The sequence below is a fragment of the Siniperca chuatsi genome, linkage group LG16, assembly GCF_020085105.1.
Source record: "Siniperca chuatsi isolate FFG_IHB_CAS linkage group LG16, ASM2008510v1, whole genome shotgun sequence".
In the NCBI taxonomy this organism is placed as follows: Eukaryota; Metazoa; Chordata; class Actinopteri; order Centrarchiformes; family Sinipercidae; genus Siniperca; species Siniperca chuatsi.
The window spans coordinates 12,069,394-12,082,572 of record NC_058057.1 but is presented as its reverse complement, the minus strand read 5'-3'; the positions used below and the strand labels follow the sequence as shown (position 1 = coordinate 12,082,572).

At 38.9% G+C, this 13,179-nt stretch overlaps 1 protein-coding gene across 4 annotated transcripts in view; it reads right to left on the bottom strand.

Moving 5' to 3' along the window:
- Positions 1 to 1,798: 1,798 nt before the first annotated feature.
- Positions 1,799 to 13,179, bottom strand: part of itpkb (inositol-trisphosphate 3-kinase B) — a 28,646-nt gene continuing 17,265 nt past the window's right edge. For all 4 annotated transcript variants that reach the window (XM_044169832.1, XM_044169829.1, XM_044169831.1 and 1 more), the window contains exons 6-12: positions 9,773 to 9,872; positions 8,909 to 8,946; positions 8,583 to 8,758; positions 7,463 to 7,667; positions 5,637 to 5,738; positions 5,011 to 5,082; positions 1,799 to 4,085 (exon numbers count right to left, since the gene is read on the bottom strand). In XM_044169832.1, coding sequence (XP_044025767.1) covers positions 3,876 to 4,085; positions 5,011 to 5,082; positions 5,637 to 5,738; positions 7,463 to 7,667; positions 8,583 to 8,758; positions 8,909 to 8,946; positions 9,773 to 9,872 — 903 coding nt within the window. In that variant the 3' untranslated portion in view covers positions 1,799 to 3,875. The remainder of the gene's footprint in view (positions 4,086 to 5,010; positions 5,083 to 5,636; positions 5,739 to 7,462; positions 7,668 to 8,582; positions 8,759 to 8,908; positions 8,947 to 9,772; positions 9,873 to 13,179) is intronic.

Sequence of the window (13,179 nt, the reverse complement as noted above, 5' to 3'; positions counted from 1 at the left end):
TGTTCGATCATTACTAATCAATTGAAAGAAGAAATTATCACATGAAAAATGTACTGATTTGACAATTAAACTGAAATATTAGTCATTACTCTGCTTCCAAATCAAGCAGTTAACGTAAAAAAAATTACAAATAAAAAGCACAACTGCAATAAATATAAATAATTACAAGTTAAAAGTCATCTCCCCAGAAAATTATTAAAAGTATCTTCTAAAACCCTGTCATAATGCAAATTTGGGTCCTGACATTAACTTTTTGAGATGATCGTCTCTGTGCAGTGTCAGTAAAGTGACAGCAGAGTGCGCCACATATCCACACAGCGTGTGTTATATTGTGTTATGTAAAGGTTTTAACTTTTCCCCCAGACTAAATGAACTCACTCGTCCTCTTAAGTGAATACATTTTCTGTCAAACTGAGTGTGGACATAGTCAAATGTGGGTCTATAACAACCCAGTTTTCACGTAAGGGATCTAAACTAGGGGAAATAAACTCAGAAAAAAAGACCCCTCGCTGTAAGGCTCGAGCATACTAAAGCTTATGTCATATATGTCAAATATGTATACCAGATACCAAATGCAAAGAGGATTGTGTGAAGGACATTTGAATGTATAAAAAATGATCACTTCAACAAAGAGGTCCATGTATATGATGATAAAAGTGAGTAAAGCAAAACATTTGTAGGAGCTGCACGTTCAAAAAGACCCTAAAGGGTTCACCTTCCCTGCCACCCTCCATGAAATGAAATCACATCTCTGCCGTGTTTCCCCTTTCACAACCTCTCTGCTCCTGAATCATGTCCTTTCTTTCCCACCAGCTCCGGATGCTGCTGCTGTTGTGGGCAGGTGTGATTTGAATGGCAAATGAGCCCCCATGCAAACACAGCAATTAATGTGGCCAAGGAGCAGCAGCAGCAACATGGGGTCACTGTGGGCTTTCTCAGGTCAGGACGAGAGGTTTTGTCCTTGCGGGTGAAATACATACTCTGAGCTGCGTCGATTCGCTGACTGCAACTGTGATGCCATTTTCCTACAAAGTTTTAGTATCGATTGCTCAAACTCTTGACCAATTATTTGATATTTCCTTGACATATGGCAGATAGATAGATTCACAGAAATCACACATGGAAACAGGATTTTTTTGTTCACCAAATACACACTTTTTTAAAGGAACAATCCAAATAAATACACAAGCCGGCAAAACCAGAACAATATGATACCTACTAACAAACAACCGTAAGTGCACATTGGGGAGCATAAGCAATAGCTAAGACAGTTGGTCTTAAAGGAATAGTTTTACATTTTAGGAAATACGCCATTTGCTTTCTTTTCGAGAGTTAAAAATGACGCTTCAGCCAGCAGCTGGTTACCTTAGCTTAGCATAAAGACTGAAAATAGGGGGAAACAGCTGGCCTCTGTCCAAAGGTAACAAAATCTGCGTACCTAAATCTCACTAATTAACACGTTAAATTCCCCCCCTTTCCAGTCTTTATGCTAAGCTAAGATAACCAGCTGCTGGCAGATGCTTCGTTTTTAGCATACTTACATGACAGTGGTATCGATCTTCTCATCTAACTTTTGGCAAAAAAGCTAATAAGCGTATTTCCCAAAATGTCACACTACTTTTTTAAGAAGGCACTGCATGGAATTACAATCAGTCTCTTTCTCTGTCTACTGTCACTGCAAACATCAACTGAAAACCAAATTACTTTAAATATATGGTAGAGTGGAACTACATACTGTTAAGTTTGTATTGTTCATCAAGAACCTGTTACATTATGAGACATTTTTTTCTCCCTCATCTGCCCAACCAGTTTCTAAGTGACTGTTTGCTTTCCCCATTGAAATAAATGGGTGTCATTATCTAAACATCATCAATCTTTTCTACAGCCATATCCAATGGTTTGAATATGGGATGTCCACAATGTCAGCGACCTGCCCCACATTTTGACTTTCACTCATACTGTAACACATGCTTGAAGACAAAACAACATAACCCAAAATTCAAAATGTCACAGTATCCCATTGACTAAAAAAACAAAACATAATATAATGTTATAAATAAAAACATAATGAAGTTAATCCCAAACTTTAAGAGGATAATAAACATGCACCCATGTAAGGCTAAGCACAGAAACCGACAGTTAAGACTAAGAGAAAATTCCATCATAACATTTAAAAGTAAGAACATATTTTCAGTTGTCTGACTTGGCTTTGTAATGTCAAGGCACTGTATAGCTTAAATATGATTGTTCATGGCTGTAAGTGTTCCACAGGATTTGAGTACACTGAAATAATGTTACAAAAACTACATCAAACATAATAAATCTTACTGTACATTGTGAACAATCCCAATAAAGTGTGAGAAGGGTGATAAGTGTTTGGCCGAAAATATGTTACATATGAAACAATGCCCTACATAACATGCTGAAACTACTGTGAGATGTATAATTTAGCTCCACATAATTGCCAGTTATTGACAGATTACTGTGGAGCAAAGATGGCTGCCACTGAAAACCTCACTGACCAACTCACAGTATCAAAATTCTGTCTACAGCTCTGAGCGTGACTGGTTAAAGATAGGTGAAAAACTGCTAAAAGACTAGTTTTGTTTGCCACTGCAAAACACACCTAAAATCATGTTCTCATGAGTAAAAACACACTCAACTGTACAATCTCTAACAGTGGAAATGTAATTAAGTGCAGTGTAAGTAAGGGCATTTGATGTCAAATATGGGAGTTTCAGACTTTTTTCAAATTAGGCTTATGCTGTATAAGTGCTGGTTTATAGGAAAAGTTAGACAATTACAGTGTCTTATTTGATACTACCACCAGAGAGCGCCAAAGTCAGAAATGTTCAAATTCCACACATAGTGGCTTTAAATCAACAACACATCAATGAGCCACACATTGCACTGGGTGACATATTCATTCATTACAATGAACATGGACACTGTTTTTTTTAATTGATGCCACATACTCATTAGAGCACCAAATGTGTATTAATCTGCCACTGAAAATAGTCCCCAACAAATGCACTATTTCCTCCTGTTTGAGTAATGTTTGCTTAAAAGGTCAGTGCCCAGCTGTTTTAGAAAATGATTTACCCTCTTTAAAAAATTAAACTATATATCCATGATCTGTTTTTAAAGATTTATGTCTTCAGCAGGAACAAATGGGCTTGGGGCTGACAGCCACAGACAGGCTAGGCAAATATTGAAAGACAGACTAACACATTATTGTTTTGGTCTTTTTATAGGATTTGTTTATGATAACATAAATATAGAATACCACCTGCCTTAGCCTTGGATTAGGCAATCTATATTTTTTGCTTTTAATTGGAGAATTCCAATAGTAAAAAAAGTTTGTCTTTCAGGTATAATGCATGTAAAAATAGACCTTTTTTCACAGCAGACATTTCGACATGTCATAGCATAAGAAGCACAGGTGTAACGAATAACAGTAATAGTGCAGATATTGTGCATGCTGGCTCACAGGGATGACTTACTGGGACACTTAATGGAACTGAGTCATCATTAGTGTCATTAGTTCCACCTATGTTTTTCCTGCTATGACAAGTTAACATGTCTGCTGTGAAAAAGGGCTATTACAGCAGGCCCTTGAGGGTATAAGGATCACATTAAAACGGCTATGGATGAAGAAGAGCAAGATACTGAAATCCACTGGATATGAATAGAAATGTTGCACCCATGAATGGATTTGGCCACGCATTGTTATGGGATTCCATCATGAGGACAAATGTCTGTGAAGGAATCTTTGAGGAAGTCCAAAGTGTTCCCCAGAGAAGGGAAGAATGAATGGAAGTGGTTGTTGTGTGTCCAAATGTTCACTTGGATTTTTTTTTCAAATCCTTCAGACTTCAAGTCTCAGAGTCCACCATTGATGAAATGATGTCCACCAAACTATCAAGTCCAAACAGGTAACCATCTTCTCTGTTGCCCTCTACCCACGATGCTCGGTGGGTTAGTTCCTCCCCGTCAGGAAGAGGCGTGGTTTTCCCAAAGTCGATCATCCAGACTTTGGCCCGTCCCTTACTGTCGTGAACGAATAACAAGGAGCTGCCAATCACCTGCAGAGACACAGAAAGACAATGGGATGATTAAGAAAACAGGAAATAATTATTAAAACAGTTTAATTTCTTTTTTTACTCAACATTACGTATTTGGTTGTGTCCCTCAAAAACATTTCACTTCCTGTTTTGTTACACCAACTTCTTATTTATATTTGTGTCTGGTATATTAGTTTGTGTGTTTGTGTGTGTGTGTGTGTGTGAGTGTGAAACTGAATGTGTGGTCAGGGCTGTTGCTGTCCAATTTCCATGACGAGACCTGCTAGGTCTGTGTGTGTACTGGTGTGTTTGCTCGAGTGAGTTAGTGTCACTAAATTACACTTACTTAATTACAATAAATTACAATTTGGATGTACAGTGACACAAAATACATGTTAACCAGGACTGGAACTAATTCACCAATTCAAAATATGTGCTGTTTAATTAAGTTAATATGACTCAAGAACCTCTAGAGAACATGGAATTTCACACATTCTGAACTGAGCCCAGTACTACAAGATAAAGTATTTGCAGCACAAACATGTAAACCCTATCAGGTCCAAATACGCTTAAGGATTTTTCTAAAAAAGATGTGAAAATGCTCAAATATTGGTAAAGATTTGGCAGTAATTTATGGGACATTCCAATAGCTTGACTTGACACAGGCATTATGAAGCCTTAAAATGTGTGTTAACATTTTGTGTACTCACTTTACATGCTAGTAGACAATATATTAACAAATACCCAGTGCAGAAAAAAAAGAAACAAAGGTCAAAATAACCTTGCATTCACTAAAAAACCCCCACACACACAGACTTAGAAGGTCAGAATGCATTTTTCGCATATTTTTCTACAGAATATACATGCTATTACATATTAGATCAGTTTTATGTTAATTATGTATGTCTTGGAGTTGCAGTTTCCGTCACCGGACGTGTGTCTTTACCTCGTGGGTTTTGAAGAATGGGGAGACCTCCAGAGTGTCTCTGATTTCCTCCAGCCTTCTTAGATAACCATTCTGGGGGAAAAACACAAGCTTTTATATTTTGTTCACACAGTTCTGCCCACTTCTGGTGCAGCCAGTTGTTGTCTGTATTAGAACTAGGCTGCTGACGGGCACAAAGTAAACTCCACTCGACATGTATAGCTTTTATAAGCAATTTTTACAATCAAAATTATGGGTGTTGGATTAATTTCAAAATTTAAAGCATCTTGATGTATTTAAATAAAAAAAACAATAAATACACTCACAAGCATACACATGCACAATGCTGTCAAATACTATGAGCGTATGTGTAAAGAGGCCCAAGGAGTTCCAAAGGACTTCCCTTTTCTTCTGACCCAAGAAGCTTAAGGTCACATTGTGTACGTGTGCATCTGTGTGTGTGTACACGTGTGTGTGTGTGTGTGTTTCCCATGGGGTGAAAACAGCACAGAAAAGTTCAACTTAAAATTCCATTCCTTATCTATTTTTTTGTCCCATACAGTGGTCAAGACTATTGACACACACACACACACACACACACACACACACACACACACACACACACAGTTAACTACAAACACACTCACCAGTATGTCCTTATTTCCTTTGACAAAGTCATGGAAGGCTGCAGTAACTTGGTCTCTCGTCTTAGTTTTCTTAAAATCTCTGTTCACTGTCCCGTCCTCCTTCTACAGATGAGAGGGGAGGAGAGGAGGAGAGGGTAGTATAAGACAAAATATCATTTTAGGAATCATTAGGGTGTAAATATATATATAGTACATCTACTCTGTCCTCATAAACTACAACTTCCAGGCTTCTTGTAGAGATGGGAGGGATGGGAGCGTAGCGGAGGACAGGAAGAGAGAAGGGAGGAGCAGCAGAGGAGAGGATGGACAAGAAAAGCAGAACAAACAATGAGGGGAGGAAAGGGAGCTTTAAGATTTAGCCTTAAAGCAGGGAAGGGTCTTTGCCTCTGCTACTGACCAGAGCCATATACAGAAACACTTTCTTTACGCTCACGAACTTCTGTGGCTATTTGACAAATTTCGATACAGCAACTAACACGTATTTTCATAATAAATTTATCTATTGATTATTTTTAATTATTGTTAGTGAATTTATTCATTGTTTAATCTATAAATTTTCAGAAAGTAGTGAAATATGTCCATCCCAGTTTCCCAGAGTCCATGGTGACATACTATGTTTTGTCTGTCCAACAGTCCAAAAGCTAAAGATATTCTTTTTTTTTTAATTAACCAAAAAAATAAAAAATACAATTAATCGATAATCAAAATAGTTTGCTGTCGATTGACTGATTAAGAAATCATTTCAGCCTTTTTGGGTCTGATGGCAGAATTTGACCAGCAGTTCTGACTTTTGCCAATACATGTACATCGATTCGATGCACAGTTCTGTCTCTGGGTTCCTGAGCTTTTAGTTATTTTCTTGTAAAATGTCGTGGAAAATATAAAATCTCATAAACAAGAAATAATCAAGCAAAGTAGCATAGCAAAGCATATTTAATTTACTATGCACCTCTGGCTATAGCAAAGAAAGTGTAAGCACTAGTAGTTACGGTAGCACTAGTTGAAGTAGTGCTGGAACAATATTAGTTGTGGTTGCAGTTGTAGCATTAATATCAGTAGTGCATGTACAGTAGTAACAGAGGTAAAGCAGATTAGTATCAGAAGCAGTACCAGCAGTGATAAACAGCTAGTTGGTTGGTTCAGAGTGGAATAAATGAGCTTTTCTTATTCTGCTGGCTGCTAGGCAACAAGGTACTATTTGGAGCTAAAACAATTTTTCCCTTTATGGTTCAGGTCTGAGTACAGCTAGGGCTCTCACTCTTTCACACATACACACACATCATATCTGATTACCACACACTTTTCACATCCATCAGATCTTATACAATCTATATAATATAGTTACACAGATGCACATTCACATTTACAAAAACAGGTTAAAAGAGGTTAAACTGCACATGAACTGCACATCCACACTTTATATTTCCCCACACACACACACACACACACACACACATCTCTGTTTCTGGGGATAACCCTCAGTGTCATGGCAACAGACCACCGGGAGGCCATGAATGTCCTTATATAGCCACAACCCTCAAATAAATACAACTGAGACAGAGAGATTTGTGTGTGTGTGTGTGTGCAATGTCAGTGCCAGATGCTGAGGCATATAGAGCTGCCACGGACAGGCCGCATGTATGACAAAGAAACTCATGCACAAACATATACTTCAGAGGAAGTTTTTGTTCTAAACAGGAAGTGAGATCATGCCCCTGAAGGACCCGCCGCCCAAACACAGACACACACAAACACACACTGAATACTGGAAGAAAGGCGGGAAGGAAGGCCGAACACACACACACACTTCTCTTTGTGAGTCTTACCTTGACTCCCTCTATCCTAAATCCCAGGGTGGCTGTTGAGCTTATGGTCTCCCTCCACTGCATGTATCTGGGTTTGGTCACCACTTTCTGGTGGTTTTCCTCCAGCGTAGGTGCCTCGGGATCAACCTCGATCATTTTCTGATACATGTCGGGCCTTGGAGAGGGCTTCTTACGAGCCTTGGTCAGCTCTTCCTCAAGGTAGGTCCTGAAGCGTGAGAAAAAAACAAGTGGTGGGTGGTGAAGAAGCCAGAGACGACAGAATCGAGCACAGAGAGGTAGGAGGACGAGGTAGAGATGAGCAGAGAGGGTGAAAGAGTGTGAAGAAGACATCTCTTTCCAAACAGTATGACACAGCTGCTCACAGTAGCCTTCAGTTTGCTATTTGCTGCTTAATGCCTTAATGCCAGGATCATTCTCATTTATTGCAACTTAGGTCTAATTTTTGTAGTTTTGGACACTTTTTCTATTGGTAAATCCATTCTATTCACAAAAATAAGTACTAAGATCTGGGAACACAGCAACATCGTTAAAAAGAAGTGTGGCCGGGCAAGAAACATGAGCAGTGACGATCATGCGGGTTTAAAAGAAAGCAAACTTATTTGGAAGAGAAAACAAAGGTGAATGGTAAAATCATTCGTTTTAAACAGTTTACAGACCGAATTCCTGGCTCAACTTTGACCTGAAGGACTTGCCGTAGTTCACACAGTCTTTGTATGCACTGAGATTACAGACATTTTGGGTGCTCACACTTTCGTTTTTAACTCTGAATAAAGCAGTGAAAGCTTGGGTTTGTTGTAACTTTGTTGGAGCGTTGTCGCCCTATTTCTACATCTTAGCAATTATTTTTCTGAGTACAATTATCAATAGAAATTATGCCAAAACTATGAAAATAAGACCTTAAAATGCACCTTTATTTGTTTATCTCCTTGCAGATTAAAGAAACATATAATTGTTTGTAGTTTGTTATGAAAGTCTGTGGGAGATCACAGCAAAGTACATGAAAGTTAATCTATCATTGTTTTCTGAGGTTAAGTGGCAGTATGCAAAAACCCACCACCCTGCTAGCTAAAGATGTGATGTGATGTGATGTGATGTGATGTCATGTAATGTGTCTTCTCACCTCACTCCCATCTTACAGTCCATCACACACGGGAAGTCAAACTCAGCCAGCAGATCCTCCATCTGGTTGTATTTCTGGCCGTCCTTCTCTACGTCTCCATGGTAACCAGGGACGTACGGGCGCAACACGTCCCTCATCAGGAGGGACAAACAGCGCTGCTCACAATCACAGTGTTTCTAAATGATATCAACAACAAGTTACTGTCATTCTAAACCCTTGACTACGTTGATTCAGTATTAACAAGATGTGGAACCTCTCAAAACCAGAATGTATCAAAGCAACTTTCTGTGCAAAGAAGGTGTGAGTGATGTGAAAGTGCGTCTTACTTTTAGTATACGGCCGTTGGCTCCCGCCTTGAAGCTCCCTGAAAAAGACACACTTTTACTGTGAGCAGCTGCAGAAAGTGTTAAGATACAGTGATTGGGAGTAACTTGGCTTAAGTTAGTCAGGGTTAAAATGAGGTTAGAAGTTGGTCTAAACCACTTCTTTTTTGTCAGTAAACCTTACACTTTACACAAGTGAATTGGTTAAGCGAGGAAGAGCTGCAGGCTCTTATTTTTATTTGGCTGAGCCTCCAACCTCCAAGACACCTATTCGAAGGATAGGTTTCCCAATCCCGTTGCAATCCATCCCCACACACACTTCCCCGTTAGGGCCCTGATCGCAAAGAACTAAGGCCAACAAAGACCGACTAATGTGTTGACTCACATCTTCTTTACAAAATTGCACAAAGATGACGCCGTTTGGCCAGCTGACCATCAACATGCATGTATGTTATGAGCCTGTGTGAGAAGAAATACTTTGCGTTTTCTAAATCCTAAAAACATCCCAGAAATACAAACTAAATCTAGCAAACCATTTTAGGCTACTGTAATCTGATTGGTCTCATCATACTGTAGGCCCAGAAAAGAAATTGAGAATATGAAAAAAAAGTTGCAACTAGGACCAGAAAAACAGCCCCCAATGCTGATTCCATATACTCAATCAGCCAAACAGCTGCTGCCGGACACACCACAAGAACTACAGGACAAGGATATTTAACCACGGTCCAAGTGCCCGCTTGGTGTGTCAGGGCCCCTAGAGTACTGTCTTAGCCACAAGTTCAGCCAGGAAAACCTCTGTTGTGTGACTGAGAGAAACGGAGGCATTCATGTTTTTATTCTTATGAACCATGTAATGTGTCCACATACCTGCGTGCCCAGCCAGTTGTATCCAGGGATATTTCTTCTTGAAGGACATGACGAACGGTGACCAGTGGACCATGTTCTTAATCTTCTTCCAAGACTTGTGCTACAGACACACAAACACACACAACATAAGTGATCATCCTTCAGAATGATGTTTGACCAACAATTCTGAACAAGGAATTTAACAATCATATGCTCCATCAGAATATGCGTTACCGTAATAATGACTTGTTTATTTCAGTAAAGATATTCATGGTCACTGGTCAAAGGTTCACCATCCATAAACATGTTTAAACCAACATTGATGTGAGTCAATGTAATATTAATGTTTGTTTTTACAGGTTATGCAAACTATTTGGACCCTTTTGAAGACATGACATATGGTGATGGTATGAAGCAGAGTTTACCAACTCCGTGCAAACTTTCTAAAACATGAACTTACCAGTCTACTAAATGCTCAATGCCTCAGATAGCAGCATGCAGTCAACTTAAAATCACCCAGGAAACAACAGTATCAGTAGTTTAAGTTCTCCTCTGTAACTTTTGGCTGATCCAGCGCTTTTTTACGGTTTCATTTAGTGGCCATGAGCAAAACAACTCTTTAAAACACGCACGCTCACATTCATGCATACACACACTGTAGGGCATCCCTGACCCTTGAGGAGCTGTTCTCAATCTCTCTCTCACTGCCAGGTTCTCCCACATTTTCCTTTTTTCTTATTTAGCTGTTTTAGAACACTTAAACTAAACTCTGGAGGATCAAGCTGGAGTTTCCCCTGGTAACACACACAAACACACACACACACACACAGTTTGTCAAAGGGCTCTCTCCCTGTCCCTGGCAAGGATACATTAAACTGTGGGACTCCTGCCACACGCACAAACTCATTCACAAACTGAGACATATGCTGTCTCCGACACACAGACAAACACAGCAAGTTGTTTTCAACATCAACAGCTTTTATCTCAGTGACCACAGATGGATTGAAGTCTAGTCCTCCCTTTCTCCAGCTCTCCAGTCCAGTTCTCTGTCTTTGTGATGGAAAGACTTTCCTTCTACAGATAGATCAATATTTAACTGTAGAAGAAAGACAAACTCAAAAACAATTACTGTTATGTTTACTGGATAAATATGTGACAAGTTAAAAAAACATTTGAAGAACAAGAAGTGTGACATATTGAGTTGTGGACCACTCACTATTGTCCCTTAAAGTTTCCACAAAAACTAAATCCCTCTTTTCCCTATGAGCCCTAATATTCTCCTAAATTATCCTGTTAGTAGATTCAAATCTATTATGTGCAAATTTTGCTTCATGTTGCAACACCTCATTTAAGCTACAGTAAATCACACTCTTATTGAATAAAATATTCAAACCAAAGACACCGGTTTTTATGCCTGCAGCATTACATCAGATGGAAAAACTCCAGATGTCTTGTTCTGTGGGTTTAAACAATGCTTGGCTGTGCAACATTGTGACCAAGCTACCAGTGGATGCAGCAGCACAAAAAAATGAGAAATGTTTTGAGGAGTTTTCCCTTAAAAACACATTAAAAATGCTTCATACAGCTTTCATAATTGACTTGAGTACAAAACAGACACTTCAATACAATTCACATTACAATAGATGTAAAATTCACCATTAAATGATCACATCTGGTCAGTAATTGCATCTATAATATTTCTTCTGAAATTTCCTATTTTACACAGGTGCAAAAGATCTGTTCTCTTCATGTTAATGGTGTGATCTCACACACACAGAAGATTTCCTCTGGTCTGCAAATACCAGGAGGAATAATATTATGTCTACAAATAACCAGAGAAAAGAAGAAGAGAGAGGAGAGGATAAGATAAGAGAGAGGAGTACCATAGAAGGAGATATATAACCCATGTCACATAATCTGGACCTGATGAAAATTCATCAGCCAATAACATGACTATCTATGGTTAGATGCACACACACACACACACACACACACACCTTCAGACACACAGTTTCTCATCTCTATCTCTCTCTCGCTGTCTGAAGGAGTGAAGAGTCACATGAAGGGTATTTCTCTGCACCACTGAAGGAGAAAAAGAAACTCACCCTCTACAAAAAGTTAAACACAGACACACACACACACACACATGCACGTGTACAGATCACATGGTGGAAACTAACTGCAAGGTGGGTCAGCTGAAATCGGTCTCAGGGAGAGGCAAGACTCTGGGATATCATAAGGATTATTAGCATTTGCCTTTTGAAAATGCAACAACAGCAAGTTTGGTAGCAAAGTTTAATATTTCTAGAAGTCAACTGAATTGATTTCTTGGATACAAAGCCTCTGAAATGATTCTGTGCTTCAGCTCATGTAAGAACAGAATGCTTTCTAATGGAAAGATTCAACGTGATTTAAAGTAAGATGACAGTGGCCTGGAGGCAAAAGGTAACATCCAGTAGAACTTTGCACTGGGAATCTCCACGTGTCAATGTGTAGGTATTACTAGAAACTAGGGATGAACAATTGTGAAATTCTTGGCCGATACCGATGTTTTTTTGTTGTTGTTTATTTTGTTTTTGTTGTTATTTATTCTCATTTTTGTGCCAAACAAACAAAGAAATCTTCATTATAAGACATAACTGAACTGTTATCAGCCCTTCATTACACTATATTTGAATGAGCATAAATTCAATCATAAAAATGTATGAAACAAACTTTAATATAACCTTCTTTCACATGAAAAAGATTCTTCTTTTTTTAACTGCTTCCAAAGCCTTTTTAGCCTGCTATACAACAAATACAAATAACCTACACAACATTTAGCCAGCGCAAAATTGACGCGACACAATAGATAAACATTGGCTACTGCCATCGGTGAACGTCATCTTATTTGCAGATAGGCCGATAGCAGTCAACAAGGCAAATATCAGCCAATACTGATGTTCGGCCGATATATCAGTGCATCCCTACTAGAAACATATGCACTGTCAGCTTTCTCTGAATAAATAAAGGTTGAAGGTTGAAACAAAAAGGCAAAAACTCAAACACTCTTGCTATTTGAATTTGCCCTTTGATCTATTGTCAGTAGATCTACATTTTGAACAGCAGACAGATTTCAATCATTGTTTCAGGCTTCTAGTGATAGGAAATACAACACTGATTAAGCTTTTTAGACCATCAGAAAGGAACTAATAGGTTAAACTGAATGGTATTCCCCTTCTCATTTTTTCCACCATCTTTAGCCAGTTAGCAAGAGATCAGGCTACAGCTTGGTAAGTAGCCAGGGTCTGCACTTTATCTGTCAACTCAGACTGCCATTCATCTACCATGTTGCCCACTTACAGCCGGTGTGTGTGTGTGCGTGTGTGTGAGCTGTGGAGGGCAAGACAGAGAGAGTGAGAGAAAAAAGAAAGTCTGGACTATCTCAA